The sequence below is a fragment of the Myotis nattereri genome (assembly GCF_964212035.1).
Source record: "Myotis nattereri genome assembly, chromosome: 5".
Taxonomy (NCBI): domain Eukaryota; kingdom Metazoa; phylum Chordata; class Mammalia; order Chiroptera; family Vespertilionidae; genus Myotis; species Myotis nattereri.
Genome location: NC_138080.1, coordinates 88,384,953 through 88,405,495, shown reverse-complemented (window position 1 = coordinate 88,405,495; position 20,543 = coordinate 88,384,953). Strand labels below are relative to the sequence as shown.

Below are 20,543 nucleotides of genomic sequence, written 5' to 3'. Positions count from 1 at the left end.
GGCCTCTAGTATAGACCATAATTACATTTCTAGTCACGCACCACTTAACGAGGGGCTTATTTTCTGGCAATTGTCACCGTGCAAATGTCAGAGTGCACGTACACAAATCCAGGTGGTACAGCCCTAGTACTGCAACTGTACGGACTAGATTTTCCTAGACTGGCATCCCAGGGTTGTTTACACCAGCATCACCACACAATTGTTTTGTGCAGGTTTCAGCCTATCAGTAACCAGTGTTGTGGTTGGACCGGCCCTTGTGGTTCTTCTGATTGCAAGAGGGCCCTCAGCAATAACCATCAGGTGAACTTGGAGATGAGGTTTATCACAAGTGTGCTGGAAATCACACAGCACACTTGGGGCCACATGGCAAGTCCAAGGGTGGAAAGAGCAAGGGGCTGGGGTTCTGCTTTAATTGGGCTGGAGGGTGGGGGCCCAGGGTTTCAAGGGCTCATTCTTTATGGTGAATTTAAACTGTAAGAGCAGGAATATACAGTGTGGGAAGACAAAAATCAAGTAGCCCAAATGGTCAGTTACTGGTCAACCAAGATCTCAAAAAACAAAGGCACTTCAGAGGGAGGATGCGGCCTGGCTCCTAGACCTCATCCCGTTCAGCCATCTTTGAGATGGATGTCTCTGTAGTCAGGGCTTACACTGCAGTAACGTGTTGGGCTAAGATTTTACCAGATGGCTGACATCACCAGGGGACAGGAATGTTTTAGCTCCATTATAACCTTACGGGACCACCAGTGCACAGGTGGCTCGCTGGGACTGGAACATCATTATACAGTACATGATTCCGTGAAAAGTTTCCAAGATTTCTCCCCCACACCTCCAGTTTAAAGCACATTCCTTCTCTGCATGGTATTTGCTATTCTTCTTGACAAAGAGGGAGTCAGGTCCAAGGCAAGAGAAAAGTTTTTAGCAAACTTTTATTTTTATATTCAAGATAAAGCATATACACAATTGAATGTGGAAATAAATAACTAGAAATGCTTTGGAAACTTTCCCATTTCTCTCTCAAAACTGAGTTGTTTTATAAACTCATGAGTCTTTTTACTTGATTTTAAGAAATATGGCAACTATAATACCAAGAAAGAAAAAACACCACAATTTTGTACAGAAACATGTAGCCACCTCTGACTATAGGGTTTCAGCTTAATAGTAGCACAAAAAAAGCACACAAGACACAAAGACTCTTCAACAGATTTACTCAAACTGCTTCGCTCGAGAAGAAAAGGCACAGATTTAAGGGGGTGACAATGATTATGAAGAATATAGTAAATGGAGGCTCAGCCAGTGACTTTATAAACTAAGTCAAGAAAATGAACTCCTTCCAATGATCTGCCTTCATTAAAATGAACTTTTAAATTAAACTGTATAAACATATGATATACAGTTGGTACTCGGGAAGTGTCTTTGTATAGCTCCTTATGTACAAATCTTTGTATACAACTTCAGTGTTCCTTATACATTTCCTGTAACACACTGAGCCGCAGTCCCGAGTCCCCGGGGCCTCTCTGGCAGCTGTACGGCCCCTGGCTCTGCCAAAACAGCAGGGAAATAGGAGGGACCAGTCAAATGTAGTCATCTTCGACCGGCTCTCCATTGACATCACAGTAGTGGATAAAAATTGCCACCACTCGCTGAAACACCCCCTTCTTCATCTGACGCATCTCTGAAATTTCTTCTCCGATTGTCTCCATACAGATGTCTGCTGACAGCTGCCCTTTCCTTCGAGGAGCATAGATGGTGCCTTGGAAATTAGAAAGAAAAGGGGAAACGTATTATTATCAGATGCATTTGGAAAGTCGCTTGATTAAGCTGGTCCATGAGATGTGCCTCTATACAGTCATGCACTGCCATTGAGAAAGGTACCGCTCCTGGACTGGGTCCCTGTCAGCTTAGTTACATGCCCCATTTGATGCTAAGGCAGCACACATGATTAAAGGCCGGGGTGGAAATGCCCCAGAGAAACTAAGTCAGTCACAGACATACATGGAGCTTTTAAAACCCATTTACTCATAAATTAGTTTTTTAAAACATCCTGCAAGTAGATATTCTACTGTGCTAACAACCACAACTTCATTCAAAATGTCCTTCAAGCTCCTCTTCCCCCTCCTGAACATCTCCATCTAAATCCTAAGTTCCTACATGCTACCTAACAAGGAGCTGCTCATAAGTAGCAAAAGAATAGTCAGTGTGACTGGAACACATTTGAAATAATATAAGTGACAATAAGGAGTAACAACATTATAAACAGGAAATTTAAAAAATCTAGATAGAAAAATCTGTCTGAAGGAATCCTTCCCACCAACCTTCAGAGATCCCTCGTAAGATTATTTATTGCTGGGAGAGAACCAAGCAATAACACAACACAAATTAAACCATTCACATAGGAAGTGAGTTAACAGCCACACGGCTCCCAACTCTCAAACGATATGTAAGTATCTAACACAGCAGGACACGCTCAAACCAGCGAACACAAATCAAGTCAGGTCATAATTACTTTCTTCATCATCTTCGAAATCATATCTGGCGAAGCTGTTGGGTTCTGCTGCCCGTAGTGATCTCAACCAGGGGAAGTCAGAAATCATGGAATACGGAGCGCCATCCACAACCCCTGGAAGGAGACAGATGAACAGAGCTACTGCTGCGGAGGCAACGACAGGGCAACACGCAGCATTCTGTAGGCAGAACGTCAATGTGCTTTTGTCCCTTTTTCATGGCTGAAAAAGCACTGGACCGGTTCTGGTTTGCTCCTACTTGGTCATGGGATCTTGCTCACCCTTTGCTTTCATTAAGCCTCAGTATTTTTCTCTCTATATGTATAAAATAAAGAAGTTGAAACAAGTGCCCTCAAGTCACTTCCAACTCTCAAACTATAGCAAGTTTCCATTTTCTTCTACTCTTCGTTTGGACACAGTTTCTGATTACTTTAGGGATGGTAAAGACTCAGTCTGGGAGAGAGCTTTTACCTGGTTCCTGCTACCTGCAGACATTCAAAGCCTCCATCACTCTGCCTCACTGTAAGGATCCCATTCCTATCTTCGCTAAGGCATGTCTCTCCATCCAGTTAGTTAACAGCTCTTTAGCTTCCCAGCCATTTAACTGCTCACCTTCTAAAGTATAGATGTCTCGGCCCCAGGGGTACTTGGGGTACTTCTTCAAGTCATCTTCAGTTCGTGTGGCTTCAGGGAAGAATTCATACTTAATGAGCTCTCTAGAGGCAACAAGAAAAATCAAACAAAAATTATAAAACTGGAAATAATGTTGAGGTGTGGGGTACAAAGGAACTGTCAAAATTGTGCCAGGCCCAGACTCTAATGAATATCTCAGAAATTAAATATTAAATACCTAACGGAAGAAGGACACACTCAAACTAGAGAATACATATCTAGTCAGGTCAGAAGAACTTTCTTCACTATCTTCAAAATCCTATCAGGTAAAGAAACCATTCTCCAATCAAATATCTTGTGTGTGGTGCTTAATGTTTATCAAAAAGTCTAATTTTCTGATGATGTAAAACATTAGTTTTAAGATTTTTAATCTGACCTTTTTTTCCATGCCCTAGGGTTAAAGAAATGCGGTCAAACGTTCATGTACAGTCTGTTCTTGGAATTTTTCTTTACATTTGAAAATAAAAAACTGCAGATACACATGTATGCTTTTTAGTGTAAGTCCTCATTCCCTCAGTTTCTCACATTACATTTCATGCTTCGGCGCCTTAAAAGCCCCATGAGATCATTTAAAATAAAGAATAAGTAGGACTTGTTTCCATGGCCCTCGCTCACAAGAGGAACGACTGAAGAGGCTGGGGGCCACGGGTTACTTACTGATTGATGTTTGCTATGGTGTCCATCCAGCTGCGAATGCGCACCTTGTTCCGCACATTGGGAGGGTTACTGAACTCATGGATGATACAGATGTGGTAGGGGTAGGGGCCACTGAACAGCTTCTGCTCCAACGTCAGCGTGTCCACCTATGTAAGGAGCAGAGTGCACTGTGGGCCCAGGAACAGAATTCCTGAGAACCCTCCTCCTAGAGCTTGGACAATCTTTCCTGGGACCTACATTTTAAAATCTTTGGCTGATTTGAAAATCAAATATCACATTCAGCCCTGAACATAGCTTGCCATGCTGGGGGTGAGGCTTAGCAAATTCTTCTGTCTTGCAAGCTCAGCGACTTACATTTCTCTGTTAAATAAATGCCTATTAAACAGAGCATCCAGTATTAGGCAACTGATCCCAGGAACCCACATCTGAGTATGTCCTCCACAGGCTCAAGTATTGATTGCATCATAGACTGAGTGTGCAGTACCAGATGCCCTATTCACACTGGCTGTGGCCTATTCCAGCTGCCTGCCCCCTCGCAGCCTGTGCTCACACTGCTTTCTTCTCATGGAATGCCTCTTCCTCACCTCTCCTTATGAAAGCCCACTCTGCCATCTCAGTGACGTTCACGCCTACCTCCTTCTCAGAAAGACTTCAGGGAAGTGTCTTTTTCAGGCCCAGAATATTAGAGACACTCAACAAGCGGTTTGTTTGTTCAAATCTCTCTTCTGGGGCCAGACTCTGACACTGACTGTAAAGACTGTTTAATGATTCCTTTCAGCTTTCTTTACGCATTGAGCACAGTCTTACATATAATGCTCACTTTATTTTTTGTTTTATTGAGAGATAATTGACACACATCACTGTATAAATTTCAGGCACACAGCATGTTGGCTTGGTTTACGAATATTATGAAATGATTACCCCAATAGGTTCAGCTAACATCCATAATTTCATATAGATACAAAAAGTTTACTCTTCATAATAAGGAAAATAATGATTGCTACTACATGCCAGCAACTGCTCAGCACTTCACGTCTAAATTAACCATCACAAGAATTAGGTTTTTATTCTACTTTTACAGATGGAACTAAGACAGAAGTTAAGTAATCAGCTACAAGTCAGTAAACCAGGATTTGACTCAGTCTGAAAACAGTCTTGTTGAGTAATAACTGCCCTCATCACAGAACTTGCTAAAAATCCACAAAACTCTAGCAGAGAAGCATGAATGAAGATCGGCAAAGTCTCTTAGGTTAAAATAATTCGGTAGAATCTAAAGAAGCATCACTGTGGGTTAAGCATATGAACATGCCAAATCCACAAAGGTTGAAGACGAAGAAAAAATATCACTGCAATACATGTGTCATCAAAAAGGGGCTGAGCTTGGTACCTGCTGCATTGGGCGTAGGTATATGATGCGGTTTCTCTCAGGAGGAATCCGTAGTATCTGGTCTAGTACCTGATCCATGTTCAGTTTCTTGCATTGTGCATAGTCAAATCGGTTTACAAGTGGTGCATTTTCTACTTTTAAATGCTTCAGTACCCTGCACCTGGTAGCTACAAAATGAAAACAATGGTAAGTTCTACAAATAATTTATGCAAAGTAATAGAGCAATGTATAGCCTACTTGGAATCATCTTTGGAGGATTGGCCAAGTTCCTTAGCATAAAATACCAAAGATGTAATAAACATCTTTAACAATGGTCACGTAATGTCACAAAGTACAACTGACAGTTATCACAATAATCTGAAAATGTGATTCCATCCTGTTTAAAAGAAGGTGGTCACCCATAAATATGCTAGGGATGTTAAGGTACCTTTTCCTATCCAAGAGTTTACTGGCAAGGAATCTTAAGACCCATAGAATGAGTTGCCTAAACATAGGAATTATTCAAGAAACATTTACAGAAAAGAATGATGGGATATTAAATTCTAAAATATTATGGGTAATGATCAAATAAACCTGGAATAATTGACATATATTACCTTACAGTCACCCACAGAAAATGAGAAGAGTTGATTTTACCTCCCACCGCAGGTATAAAAGCAGAACCTTAAAAGACCCAGCAATATTTGTATATGTTGGTCTGAAGCTGGACAGGCCAATGTAGTTGCCACTAGCCACCGGCAGCTATTTAAATTTAAATGAATTAAAATGAACAACTCAGTTCCTCCAGCACTAGCCACAGTTCAAGTGTTCAACAGTCACTTGTGGCTGGTGGCTACCGTATCCAACAGTACAGGAATAAAATAGTATGCCACATTGAAAAACAAATCTCTTTCCTTTTTCCAATCTTAAATTTCAATCTGTTCCATTTTATCCCAGATTTAAACCTGGTCCAACTCAAGAGAAAATACTATAAAACTGTAAGGCTGATATGCCTGATCTTAACTCGTTAAGGGCATCGTCTGTATCGCCTTTGACCAAAATGCCATCATTGTCCCGAGCAATCTGGCCCTGTAATGAACTTGATGTTTGAACAATGAGCAAGTCTCCAGCCTTTCAGACTTGTTTCCTCCTTCTGTGACATGGCAGGAGACAGGAAAGGAGGAAAGACAGAAAGAGGACTAGATGGTGATAAGGGTTCAATGGTCCTCTGCTGTAAACCCAGAGGGCTAGGTTGGTTCTGATCTCACTTAGTCATCTCAGCCCCCGATAACTTAGCTGGTATCTAGGGACTGAGCTACTTATCTAAGGTCCTCTGTCCCAGGAGCTGAAGAACTATTTGGTTTAAGGGCAAAAAGCTGAGTCTGAAAGTCATGTGATCCATCATTAAGTTCACAAAAGATACAGGGAAAGTCAAGTGCAGAGAAAACCAGTCAGATTCTCAGAGCACTCACAGTAGAAAAAGGAATGAGAAGTCAACCCCAGAGAAGGGTTGAGAGGTAGATTCTCAGACCTCAGAGGGCAAAGTTGCAAGCACTGCTGTCTTACACTAGGCTGGGTTCCCCTGCTGTGATGATCTTCTGAGCTTTTAAAGAGCTCCTGTTCTACTTTAGGAGGACACTACAATCTACACTAATAAAAGAGAAAAATGGTAATTGGCGTACGACACTACCCTTTTCATTGGCTAATCAGGGCTATATGCAAATTAACTGCCAACTAAGATTGGCAGTTAACTGCCAACAAGATGGCGGCTAATTTGCATATGTAGGCACAATGCAGGGAGGCGAAAGGGAAAGCAGGAAGAAGCCCCCTGCCACTGACAGTGATCTGAAACCCAGGGGGGAGCTAAGAGCTGGGGGGCAGGGCAAAGGCGGCCCTGGGGCCGCCTTTGCCCTGCCCCCCAGCCATGATCAGAGAATCAGGCACCTTTGCCGCCCTGGCCAGTGATAGCAGGAAGTAGGGGTGGAGCCAGCGATGGGAGCTGGGCACGGTCTAAGCTGGCAGTCCCCGGAGCTAGGGGTCCCTTGCCTGGGCCTAAAGCTGGGCCCACGATCGCGGGGCCGCTGCAGCTGCGGGTCCCTGCTGCCCGGGCTGGACGCCTAGGCCAGAGGCGTTGGGCCTGGGCAGGGGCGGAGCCTGCAACCGTGGGGAGCTGGGGGTCCCCAGCCCAGGCCTGACACCTCTGCTGGAGGCCTCAGGCCTGGTCAAGGGGCCGATCCGGTGATTGGTGATCGGAGGGTGATGAGGATCAACTCCTCTGGCAGAGGCATCAGGCCTGGGTGGGGGGCAGAGCCGGGGATTGGGGGGATATGATGGTCCCCTTGCCCAGGCCTGAAGCCTGGGTCAGAGGCATCAGGCTTGGGCGGGGGGTGGAGCAAGCGATCAGAGGGAGATGGGGATCCCCTGCCCAGGCATGATTCCTGGACCAGAGGCCTCAGGCCTGGGCAGGGGTCAGAGCCAGTGATCATGGGGGGAGATGGGGGTCCTCTGTCCAAGCCTGACACCTCTGGCGGAGGCGTCAGGCCTGGGCAAGGGGCCGATCCTGCGATTGGAGGGTGATGGTGGTCAACGCCTGAGGGCTCCCAGTATGTGAGAGGGGGCAGGCTGGGCTGAGGGACACACACACACACACACACACACACACACACACACACACCCAGTGCACGAATTTCGTGCACCGGGCCCCTAGTAGATTATAATTTACTAGAGGCCCAGTGCACGAAATCCATGCGCTCGGGATGGGGGAGGGGGGTGTCCCTCAGCCTGGCCCTCTTGCAGTCCAGGAGCCCTCGGGGGATATCTGACTGCCATCAGCTGTGAGCTTGGCTTCTGGCTGAGCAGCACTCCCCATGTGGGGGCGCACTGACCGTCAGGGGGCAGCTCCTGCATTGAGCACCTGCCCCTTGGTGGTCAGTGCGCATCATAGCGACCGGTTGTTCAGCCATCGGGCCAAAACTGGCTCTCCGACATCCCCTGAAGGGTTCTGGATTGCGAGAGGGTGCAGGCCAGGCCGAGGGACCCCACTGGTGCACGATCAGGGCTGGGGAGGGACGTGGGAGGTTGGCCAGCCAGGGAGGGACCTCGGGAGGGCTAAGGGTGTGTCTGGCCCATCTCACTCAGTCAGTCCTGATCGGCTGGGCCCCAGCAGCAACCTCACCTACTGGTCAGAGCATCTGCTCCCTGGTAGTCAGTGCACATCATAGCAACTGGTCATCCGTCTGCCCCCTGGTGGTCAGTGCATGTCAGAGTGAGCAAGTGAGCAACCTTAGCATATCATTAGCATATTACGCTTTGATTGGTTGAACGGCTGACCAGACGACAGGACACTTAGCATATTAGCCTTTTATTATATAGGATTAGATGTTTCAGGACCTTATTGGTTGGAACAGAGAAAAGTACCACCTCTTAAGGGTGAAATGAACCTAGGGTTCCCAGGTCTGGTGTTTTCTAGAATTCAAGAGAGTGGTTAAGTGTTTAAATGTTTTATTTCTCCTTTCTAAGATTCTCCTAGTTTATGACAAAATGTTTGGTAACAAGAAATGATTTTCTTGTTCTGTTTACTACCAGTATTACAGAAGAAGTGCAAAAAAAAGAAAGCCCCTAATTATTTTCTTTGCAATACTAATATAATAGAAATTAACATTTATTAGGCTTTTACTAGAGGTCAGACCCTCTACTGTATGTGCATATGTTATGTACATATACATACCCACATATCAATTACTACATTTAACCTTCATAAGTGCTTTATAAGGTAAGCATAATCATGCATACTTTACAGACTGGGGGAAAAAAAAAACCCACAGAGAATATATAACTATCCCACGGCAAGATACGAGTCAGATCCTCACAATTTTACATGGATAGCTATCAAAAATATAATTTTGAGTGGAATGAAAAAGTAAACAGATCATGTAAAGGACATATTATGTACCTAGAATTTTAAAAGCTCACACAAAATAATACCCTACTATTTGTTCAGAGATAAACATGTATACAAGCAAATACATGGAAGGCTATATATTAAATACACAGGCATAGATGGAGGGAGCCGATGGGATTGGCAAAGAGGGGCAGGGCACATGGAACTACAAAGAAAAGCGGGGCTTGGAATAATGATAATAGGCCATGAACTGAGGTTAGGTTTAATCATGTCAACCAACTCCAGAGCAGTGAGGGACTTAACGGCCCAGTTACCGCTTCCCCCAAAACATCTGCTCGCAAAACATGTCCAACATCACAAAGATAGCAAATGGCAGAGACAGGCCCCTCACAAGTACTACTGAGTAATTATCTGAGAACTACAGAACGAGGACAGAATTAGATATAATCCAACATAATGATTCCTTTATGAGTCCTTAATTCTTTAAACTCCTTCATGATGCTCTTGTATGACATGGGCCCAAATACATACCATGGATGAACATCATCTTGGGACAGTCTTTTAGCACCAGATCTGTGATTCCACAGTTGGTCATAGTGACTCCAACAAGATTTTTGGACTTTAACACAAGGACCTATAGAGGAGAAAATTTTTTAAGTCAGATGTCTTTTTCTGTACTTTCTTTGGAAAACTTAAATGTTTTCACTGGCACAAGTGAGAAGCCGTTGTTACCAATTTCTTCTACTTAGAGTAAAAAAAAGTATATAAAGATGGAAACTTCAGTTCCTTTACATTATTCAGGACCCTGGCTGGCCTGAAAGGAAAGGGAGGGTTTTTTCTTCACCTGCACATGGTCATCCTCAATCACAGGGTCACTGGTACTGGTGGACTTATCTGCTGTCCGCTTCCGCTTCATAGTATGCCGTGGCTTTGTTTTAGCAACCTCTAGAAAAAGCAAGAGGAACACGGTCCCCAATGGAATACAGTCAGACCACTACTTCCACCGACTGTTCCCAAACAAGATCGCCCTCCATTACCTCCAACACAGGATCCTTTTCATCCCTGGGGCATTCTGACAATCTAAGGAACACTCCCATCGCTAGTCACTCAAGCCATCTGAAATATTATTGGTGAATTAAACTCACCAGTTTCCTGCTAAACAACTGTAAGTTCTTGACTACTGATTAATACATGCATTTCAATGCCTGACATTTAGAGTGATGCTTTGTCTCCACCTGTTCAGTTTTATTCCATACTATTATTCCAATCACCTCCCATTGCCAATGCATCTGACACCATTAATCATTCTAGCTCCTTCTCCCAGAACAACTTTCCAGACTTCACTTTTGAAAATACTACCCATCCCTGAAAAGACCATCTCGAATGCTACCTGCTCTTTCAAATCACCTGGATTCCCAAACATTATATAGGGTTCTGTAATTCCCTGTATACCTGTTTTGTTTCTCCATTTAAACTAAAAGCTCTTTAAAGGCAACATTACTGTCTTATTTCATTTTTGTATCAATGTCAGCTATTAGCAATGGGCTAAAATGAACATTTATTGAATGAATGGCACTCAGCATTCACTGAATGAATGAATGCATTAGAGGAGCAGTCGCCAACCAGTGGTCCGCAGACCACCGGTGGTCCGAGAGGTCCGAAAAATTAGCAACCGCTGCATTAGAGATACGCTAAGTGAGATGATAATAATAATAATAGCAAATATTTACTGAGCACCTACTCTGTGTCAGGCACTTTTCTAAGGGTTTCTTACAACAGCCCTTTGAGAGAGATTTATTATTCTTATTTTACAAATCAAGAAACTGAGGCATGGGAAGCTTGTGAAGGTGTAACTGGTAGAACCAGGAGCAAAACTCAGGCAATCACTATGTTAGAAAACTTGTAATCCTTTATCTCCCAAACCCTAGTTGGTAAGGCACTAACTCAGTGGTCGGCAAATTGCAGCTCGGCAAACCGCGGCTCATGAGCCACATGCGGCTCTTTGGCCCCTTGAGTGTGGCTCTTCCACAAAATACCGACTTCTGCGCATGGGCCACGAAGTTTCAATTGCACTGTACGTTGCGTGCCCGCACGTGATATTTTGTGGAAGAGCCACACTCAAGGGGCCAAAGAGCCGCATGTGGCTCGCGAGCCACGGTTTGCTGACCACGGCCCTAACTCATTTGCTAGTATTGTTATAAAACATTTTGCTTAATTTGCAAAGTAAATATGATCTTAAATATAAGTTCTAAATTCATCTCTCAAACTTAACAAGCACATATATATTCTAAACAAGACATGGAAAGTCAGCCCTTGTTTTTGATATTCATTCTGTAGCAAAGGAGACAAGTAAGATTGAGCTTCACAAATGAAATCCTATCATATTGCTTTCACACACCACTTCTAGACTACAACACTCCACGTGGTAATTCTTCAACTTCAGACATGAAAGATTACTAAGAAAGACAGGCAAACAAGGTGCCAATTCCCAAAGGCGTGGGGTTAGATGGGAACTCTAAAGAGTTAGTTCAAGTGTGTGTTTTTGACATACCAGAACCTTTACTCCACCATCTGAAAACTTTGTGAAATTTTACCATGCAAAACAACTGAAATCAGCTGCTTTGGATGAAGCTTAAAAGGGAACCCAAGAGTTCTTTCTACCCATCAAACTTCCTAAAATGACCCTGAACCAAGAAAGCCCAGGGGTTCTGGAAAAACATAAAAACTCTTGATCTAGGCAACCCAGTGAAGGCCGCTTTCCACAGTATTCCTGCAGGAACTTTGTGCAAAATCTAATTATCTTCATTAACAAGGCATCTTCTAACGGCAGCATAATTCACGTAACAGACAAAATTCACACACTTGTTACAACCAATAATAGGTCCTGGTTCCCTCTCCCCAAACCACAAAAATGAAAGGGAACAAACACACAAAAGCACGTCTGTTTCCATTCCTTTGTGACAGTGTTCAGAACAGAATTTTCTATTAGCATTCTCCTTTCACAATCCAATTTTCAACTCTCACGTTCCTCGATCGCTCTCTCCCCTCCCCTTAAATTCATCAGAATATGTGGTTCAAAGTTAAATTTCCTGCTCTCCAGAGTGCCCACATTGGCTGTTTATGTTTTCTAAGAAAAGTTATAAGACGAAATCACACTTTATATATCGATAACCTTGAAAAACAAAGGCTTCCCAATGTAAAAGGAAAACAGAGTTCACCCTGTTATTTTCTTACACCACCTTCTTTGTGTAGGGACAACTGTTAGTGATTTCATACATACATCACAGCGATTTTCAACCTTACTCATCTTATGACACACACAAACTAATATCTAAAATTCTGCAGCACACCAAAAATATATTTTTTTCTGACCTGACAAAAAAAAAATGGGTATAATTCTGATTCATTCACACTAGATGGCTACTGTGTTGGTCGTTGTCATTTTTAATTTGACAATCTTAGGAAAAGAGGTCAGTGTCCCTATTTAAATAGGTATTGCTTATTTTAAAAATTCTTGCAGCACACCGGTTAAAAATCGCTGATCCACCAGCACCAACATACCTCAAATGATGCTTCCTACCACTGATTAAGTTCACAATTATTCACTGAGCCCCATTATTCTAGAAGCTGGGCATATGATAGTGAACAAGCAGACATTGTCCCTGCCTTCATAGAGCTCATAGTCTATTGGAAAGACAGTAAAACACGAATTACAACATAGTGTAGTTAACATTAGGTTAGAAGGTGCTACAGAAACACAACTGGTTTGCTAAAGCTAAAGCAAACCAATCCAATGTTAGGTGTCAAGGAAAAAAGTTAGTATTTTATGAGAATCATACCATATCAATCCTAAATGTTATTCTTTAACAATCCAATTAGTTATTTTTGTGATATTTATTTTACAAAGTATTATACAATGAGGATTAAAAAAAACTTACAGGCATTTATTATCAAAATAGGAATTCACAAGACAAATAACTATATTAGCTTCTAACATGGTTTTAACACTACATAAGGCCATAAATTGAAAACTTAAGTAAAAAACTCAAATGTTTTCTTTAAAGTAATTTTTTAAAAATCCAAAACACTCAATCAAGTTTGTTCCTTTATGAGTTGGATTTTTCTCCTTAAAACTTTTAAAGCATGATGGCTGATAGATATAAAAAACATACTAGAGTAAAAATAAGATGAAAGCCATCCAAATAATTTGTTCTTCTTTCCAAAAGATCTGGATAGTATTAAAAGCAGCACTCTGACATATCTCCAGAAAATTGTTATTGAAAGTAAATAATCAACCAAAGGACTTGTATGCATGCATATAAGCATAACCAATGGACACAGACAGTAGGGGTGTGAGGGCATACGCTGGGGGGTAGGAGCATCTGGGGAGAGATCAAAGGAGGCATATATAATACTTTCAACAATAAAGAACTTAAATTTAAAAAAAATGAAAGTAAATGGACATTTGTATTGTGTGTAAAAAATATTAGAAAATAATTAACCTACCCCTAACTGGTTTGGCTCAGTGGATAGAGCATCGGCCTGCGGACTGAAGGGTCCCAGGTTCGATTCTGATCAAGGGCATGTACCTTGGTTGCAGGCTCAATCCCCAGTAGGGGTTGTGCAGGAGGCAGCTAATCGATGTTTCTCTCTTAACTCTCTATCCCTCTCCCTTCCTCTCTGTAAAAATCAATAAATTATATTTAGAAAAAAAAAAGAAAAAGAAAATAACTAACCTACTATTTACACACCAGCTACATACATGAGAAGTTATCTCAAATAAAAAACAACAACACGGTAACAAATGTAATTTACTTAAAAAAGTAAAAAGCGCTATAAGAAACCTTTTTTAAAAAAATTCTTGGGAATTATTTAACCTAAGAAAAGGTTCTAGTTACAAAACAAGTCAGAAGGAAATAGTAAGAGGGATAGCAGAACACACACACACACACACACAAAAAGAAGCAAAGCCCCCTATCTCCCTACGGTTAATATAAATGATCTATGTTAAAAACAAAAATAAAACAAACCAAAACTCCCAAAACAGTAACAACTATAAAATTTTACCAGGAGACATAAGACAAAATAGGAGACAAAGTAATAGTTTCCAAATAGGAAGGCTCAGTGCTGCAAAAATTACAATAATCTTTTCAATCAATGTAATAGAATTCCAAACAAAAACAAGATTTGCTTTTAGAGCTTGACAAAGTTATTTTAAAATACAACTCTAAAAAGTAAATGATAAATATGACCAGTCAAAGAAATTTTGACAAAGAATAATGAAAGAGGAGAGAGCAGTGGAATAGAATCGAATGCCCAGAGATAAACTTAAGTGTATCAAAAGTACAAGATAAAAGAGCATTTCAAAATAATGACATGAGAATGGATGTCAATAAATAGTACTGACACAACTTGGTGACAATTTGAAATAAAATATCAAGTTAGTTCCCACAGATTAAAATAAAGAATTAAAATAATAAACAAATAAATGAATAAACAAATACAGAGATGTGAACAATTATTTGAAACAGTTGTAGGAAAGGCCTTCCATTGCATAAAAACAAAGGGAAAAAACCATAAAAGTAAACACATAGATCTGACTTTACAAATGAAAAAAAGCTATCAACAAAAGTGTCCTAATAGGGAGTTTCTGTTTAATGGGGAGTTGCAGTGTATGGGGAGTTTCTGTATATGAGCACAGAATTTCCATTTGGGATGATGAAAAGTTCAGATGGATGCTGGTGATGGTTGCACAACAATATGAACGTGCTTAATGCCAATGAACTGCATACTTCAAAAAGGTTAAAATGGTAAATTCCATTATGCATAAAAAATATCATAAAAGCATTTAAAATTCAAGCCAGTCATGACAGAACTAGTTTTTGCAAAGCATAATGAAATCTTCAAACAAAATTCATATATATGTTTTAATATGAGTTTATGCTACTATGAGAATTAGCCCATAATTAAGTTCTCATATTTATCTTATAAAAGCTTATTTTTGTTAGTTTAATTCCACATGATGCAATCAGGTCTACTTAGTATATAAAAAACATCAACTCTATGTCTTGGGGGGATTGTAAGATTTTGAAATTGAGGGAAACTTGGATAAAATGAAAATATATTATTATTTATTGATAGGTACACATGACTTAATAAAGACAGAGATAACTTAAAGATAAAGTCTGATATAAATAGAATTATGACTAAGCAATGTGCTCACCCCACCCAACTCAATTCCTTAGTATTCACATTATAAATATTAATGCAATTATATACATTTATGTTTGAGTATAACTTTACCAAAATAATCCTCAGCTAAACTACTTACCTGCTTATATCCTGGCAAATGTAACTAGAAACAAAACTACACTTCAGAAAACATTACTGGGTAACTACAGAGGCAGATGTAGGGGTATAACCATATATGTTCCCACAGCCCCAGCCACTTCAGGTCCTTACCTTCTGGCTAAGGTTCAAAACGTCACCCACAGTGAGACTTCCCTAGTGTGTGGGGTGGCAGTAGAGTTTATCCATTGGGGCTTACACATCAGAATCAGTGTTGTGTTTAGGGTCAATATACACAGTAATACTTTTTTCTTAGAAACAACTTCCTGAGTTTTCCTGTGTTGGATGCTTTACAAGCTGTTTTACACACCCTTCCCTCCCCCAATCACTGCTGAAAATTAGCTCAAAATCTGTAGAATCACAGAACACCAACATAGAATTCAGTTTGCCTCACTGGATTTATGTAGGAAAACGTATGGAATGAGCTAATGCCCTTCTCCAGTCCTAACCTGCAGTTGCTAGTCCTGGCAGCATTGTCATACCTGACTCAGATACCAGCGGTACATGGGAGAGTCTGCTCCTGGCCCTTGTTAGGGGCCTCCGAGGGTAGTCTTCATTAGACTGCACGTCACAGCTCTCAGGCTGGGAGCTCCCCCTCCTGTCCTCACCTGTAGCCCCAGAGCCACTCCCATTAGTCCTCTCATCATGTGCTGGGCCTGAAGACCCCCCTTGTGGCAGAGTCCTAAAGGAAAAGGCGGATCTCGTACCATCCGGGCCATTCACAACACAGGCTCGGCTGGTTGAAGGACGTTCCTCATCAGAACACCTGCTAGTTCTCCTTTGGGATTCCTGGGGCCTGTGACAGCAGCATCTGGGGCAGACAGAACTCTCTGCATCTCCCTCCTCCATGGCCTCAGAGTCCTCTGACCCAGCGGGGGAGCAGACACACTGCCTGGACACATCCACTTCTGTAGAGCTAGGCTCGGAAGAGCCGCTGCTGTTCACCGTCCTTACACAGTCAGGGCTTTGAGAAGCAGTGCTGAGTGAGCTGGAGTTTCCCACTGTGCTGGCGGTGGTGCTGCTGCAGCTGGGATACACATCCTTGTTTTTTTTCTTTTCAGGAATATCCCTAGCTGCTTTCATATCGGCTTTGATCTGCTCACTGGTGACCTGACAGCCTTTCTCACAGCTGCTTTCCTCGAGGGGAAACTGCTTCGATTGGCCCATCTGATGGGAGTTGTACCTCTTTCGAAGTGGAGTCTTGCCTTTTCCACTTACTGCTTATAGAAAAAGAAGAATGGCCCAAGGAAAAGAAAAGATTTCAGTACAAATTCTGGACAAAAGGCAAGAATAAATTTGGAACAGGAAACAATGCACACTAATTTTCCTAAAGTATAATGGTGACCACATCACTCAGTTACTCAAAAATTCTCTATGGCTTCCGAGTGCTTTCTAGGTTTATACTCCTCAGCTCAGCCTTCAAGGCTCAGTATGATCTGATTTCATACTTACATTCTATTCTTCTCCCCTCTGCATACATCCTATACCCCAGCCCAAACTTTTCCCCAACTATACCCCTGCCTTACTCCCTCGGGGCCTTTGTTCTCACCAATTCTTCAGCCTTGGACCTCTGTTCAATCTGTTCTGCACCCCCACCCCCAAAACCACTGTAATACCTTCCCTGTGGTATTATTATACATGTTTCTGACCTGACACTTCAACCAGACTAGAGGTTCCCCAGAGAGATTATGCCTTACTCATCTCTATCTCTCATGGCATCTAACACAGTTCCTGGGGCATGGTAAGGCTCAATGAATATATAAAGGATATGTAAACAAATCATGTTTTATCAGGCTGGCAGAAGATCTAGTTTCTACATTCAGAAACTGAACTTTCTAGGAGATGTAAGTTAACCAGCTGGTCACACTACTCCTAATTTCAGTTTCCATTAAAGCTCCTTTCAACCAGTGTAAAGATATCGAATTTCTTAAAAGGCATAAAATAAGAATTGTGTGATTAGTCAATGGTGAGTAAATTTCCCCAGTCTCAAGAACTGAGCTTTCCATACACAGAAGTGTATATATATATTTCAGGTTTTGTGTTAAATGTATAATGAACTAAGCATTCAAACATATACAGGAGAGAGTACCCAAGAAAAAAATGAGTGGAGAATTTTTAAAACCTCATCTTTGCTGAAAGTGGTAAGTATATGGTTCTGAGAAACAAGAGGAAAGGAAAGACAAGGAAGTACGAACCTAAAAGTTAAGAGAATTATAGTTTTCTGATGAAGCAAATGGCAGAAGGCTATGGACCAGATTTGAAAAGAGGTAGGGGATTATAGGAACATACCCAAAAGGACTCCCCAAGCACCAAACCAGCCACCAACATTCAGTAAGCACAACTGGACAGGTTATGAGCTGGGGAATGTCTGTGTGCTCATTCCTCTGGATGGCTCATTGACTAAGCCCTCTCTAACCCCTAACCCCCTGACATCTCCACTTCCTAAAAGCCTTAGGAGTCACAGTCCTCACGTCTTCTCTTCCCGGAGCCCCAACTCCACAATATTTTTGTTGTGCTCCACTCGCCCTAGATAGCACACCCTGATTCCACTCTCACTTGGGCTACTGCCTTTCCTGCTCCTGTCACATTTCGTTAAGGAGATGTGAACTGCACCACAAGCCACGGTGGGACATCTGATATAAATAAAGGTCATGTGTGTCGGTTCTCATGACTCTCACCTAGTAGGTCGGGGCACAACAAAATCTCTCACCTGACAATTCCCTGGACTGCTCTGACTCTCTCTTTTTTTCTTCCCGCTCAGAGTAACGCCGAGTACCATTCTTAGGAATCCAGACTTCTTGGAGCTCTAGACTATCTTCCTCATCATCACTCTCTGAATCATGAACAGTAATTGGGGTTGGTTTTACTACACGCTGAAGCCCACTGGGTCCTAAAACAAAAGCACAGGAGTAAGTTATTTTTTTTGCCCAAGAAAAGCTCTCATTCTAAGTACTGTTTCCAGGAACCTGGGCTCACACACATGCTTTGGTTCTATGGAGCCTTCCTTATCACTCATTTTAATGGAATATACACTTGGATGAGATACTGTGAAAGCACTTTAACTCTAAAGCATTATATAAACATTAAGTATGATTAACATGTCAACAAACTTTATACATTTCTAAAGACAAATTAAAACAGATTATATGGCCTCTCCCTACAGGATCTTCACTATTTGAAAATGTCACATAAGTCGCCCTGGCTAGTGTTTCTCAATGGTTACAATATTGGCCCATATACCAAAGGGTTTTGGATTCGATTCCTGGTCAAGGGCACTTACCTGGGTTTCAGGTTCACTCCAACTCCCAACTGGGGTGCATGCGGGAGTTAACCAGTCAATGTGTCTCTTCAGCATTGATGTTTCTCTCTCTTTCTCCCCCTCCCTCCCTCCTCCCCTCTCTCCCTATCTCTATGAAAAGCAATGGAAAAAAATATCCTCAGTAAGAATTAACAAAAAAAAGAAAAGAAAGAAAAGGAAAAGTCACAAAAATCATGCTAACATAATCAAAATAAGAGTCATGATAATCATCTTTCAACTAGGCTGTTTTTCCAATTTTGCAAATGTACAAAGGCAAAGGAAATGAAGATGAACCTCAGACATCTATGGGACTCTGCTCACTGGCTCAGTGGTCACGGACAAAAACTTTCAAACTTGTGAAAGAATATTAGTTTCCCTACTGCATAATAAAGGGTGGTATTAAATCATCTTTAGGGGCCTTTGACTATGGCCTGCCATAAGTCAACCAGAGCAAAAGTATCTATTTACTAAACCAGGTCAACTCTCCACTGCTTCCCCTCAACACCAAAATGAAGGGAGAGGAGAAGCAAAATATTTAGTCAGGTCATTTATTTTCCCATTAACAATTTGAGTGCTTTCTTTCTCTGTGTGCGCGTGCACACACACACACACACACACACACACACACACACACGGTATGTGCCAATAAAGTTATCGTCACAGTCACAAAAAATTAAGAGCAAACTTTAGTAAAATATATATAAAAATAGTGAGGAGGACACAAATATAATATAGTCCTCAATAATAAATAGCATATAACATATCATTAGCTGTAATGTAAAAAAATAAAAAAAAATTAACCATTCTTAGTGTTTTACTTCATTAGTCAGGCCCTAGTTTTCACAACCATGACTGTGGGAAGTCACATGGTTACCTGCTTGTTCCTCATCAACATCCACAGGAAGAACTGCCTGACTGTGAGCTGGAGTCTCATGTCCACTCTCAGCCATCACCTCTCCATCTTCTTGCACCATGTCTTCCATCTCATTCAATGCTTAAATAAAAATAAACAAAGTCAAACCAGGAAAAGGTCTAAGAAAACCACAAAGGCAGCCCAAACAGGGCACCCCTGAGAAATGAACACCCCCCCCTGATTATTAGGCCCACTTTGGAAAAATATTATAAAATTGTGCTTCACTATATTAACATTAACAGAGGTGGCCAACTGTTCTGTAGGAGAGGAGGGATCACTTTGTGGAGAAAGCCCATCACTGTAAGATGAAAGCAAGGACAAAGGCACACAGCTGAGAGAAAACACCATTTTCATTCCTGAAGATGCTATCAGAGATGGCTGTACCAGACAACTGTTTGTCTCCCTTTAAGCTATTTGCTTTAAGATAGGAAGAGCCACCTACTGGAAGACCTTAGGATCATCTTATAAGCAATTAGTTTCATAGTACCTGCCAGCTAATCCAGGATGTTCTGGGTAGGCAAGCTCAAATTCTTTTTCCTTTCCTACTCCCTAGAGGCTCTGGTATCATTTTTGGCTAATGTGTGGCAAGGATTACTAACAAATACACTAAGTACATTATTGACATTTTAATAGTATTCAAATGTTTAATTTACAACGAAGTCTTCACTAGTTACTAGTGCCTATCTATATATAAAAAAGCCTAAGCAACTGAACAACCGGTCGACTGGTTGCTATGATGCTCACTGACCACCAGGGGACAGACGCTCAACGCACAGGATCGGGCCCCCTCCTATCTGGATCAGGCCTGCAGGGATTGGTCCAAAATTGGCTATCTGACATTCCCCGATTGCAAGAGGGTGCAGGCCAGGTCGAGGGACCCCACT

At 41.8% G+C, this 20,543-nt stretch overlaps 1 protein-coding gene across 2 annotated transcripts in view; it reads right to left on the bottom strand.

Moving 5' to 3' along the window:
• Window positions 1-1,191: 1,191 nt before the first annotated feature.
• FBXO38 (F-box protein 38) overlaps window positions 1,192-20,543 on the bottom strand; it is a 54,175-nt gene continuing 34,823 nt past the window's right edge. Inside the window, exons 13-22 of one of the 2 annotated variants that reach the window (XM_081091841.1) lie at window positions 19,621-19,740; window positions 18,159-18,338; window positions 15,931-16,665; window positions 9,945-10,045; window positions 9,632-9,734; window positions 5,221-5,387; window positions 3,834-3,979; window positions 3,117-3,220; window positions 2,507-2,620; window positions 1,192-1,753 (exon numbers count right to left, since the gene is read on the bottom strand). In XM_081091841.1, the coding sequence (XP_080947967.1) occupies window positions 1,575-1,753; window positions 2,507-2,620; window positions 3,117-3,220; window positions 3,834-3,979; window positions 5,221-5,387; window positions 9,632-9,734; window positions 9,945-10,045; window positions 15,931-16,665; window positions 18,159-18,338; window positions 19,621-19,740 (1,949 nt within the window). In that variant the 3' untranslated portion in view covers window positions 1,192-1,574. The remainder of the gene's footprint in view (window positions 1,754-2,506; window positions 2,621-3,116; window positions 3,221-3,833; window positions 3,980-5,220; window positions 5,388-9,631; window positions 9,735-9,944; window positions 10,046-15,930; window positions 16,666-18,158; window positions 18,339-19,620; window positions 19,741-20,543) is intronic. The other variant, XM_081091842.1, reaches the window with a different exon arrangement.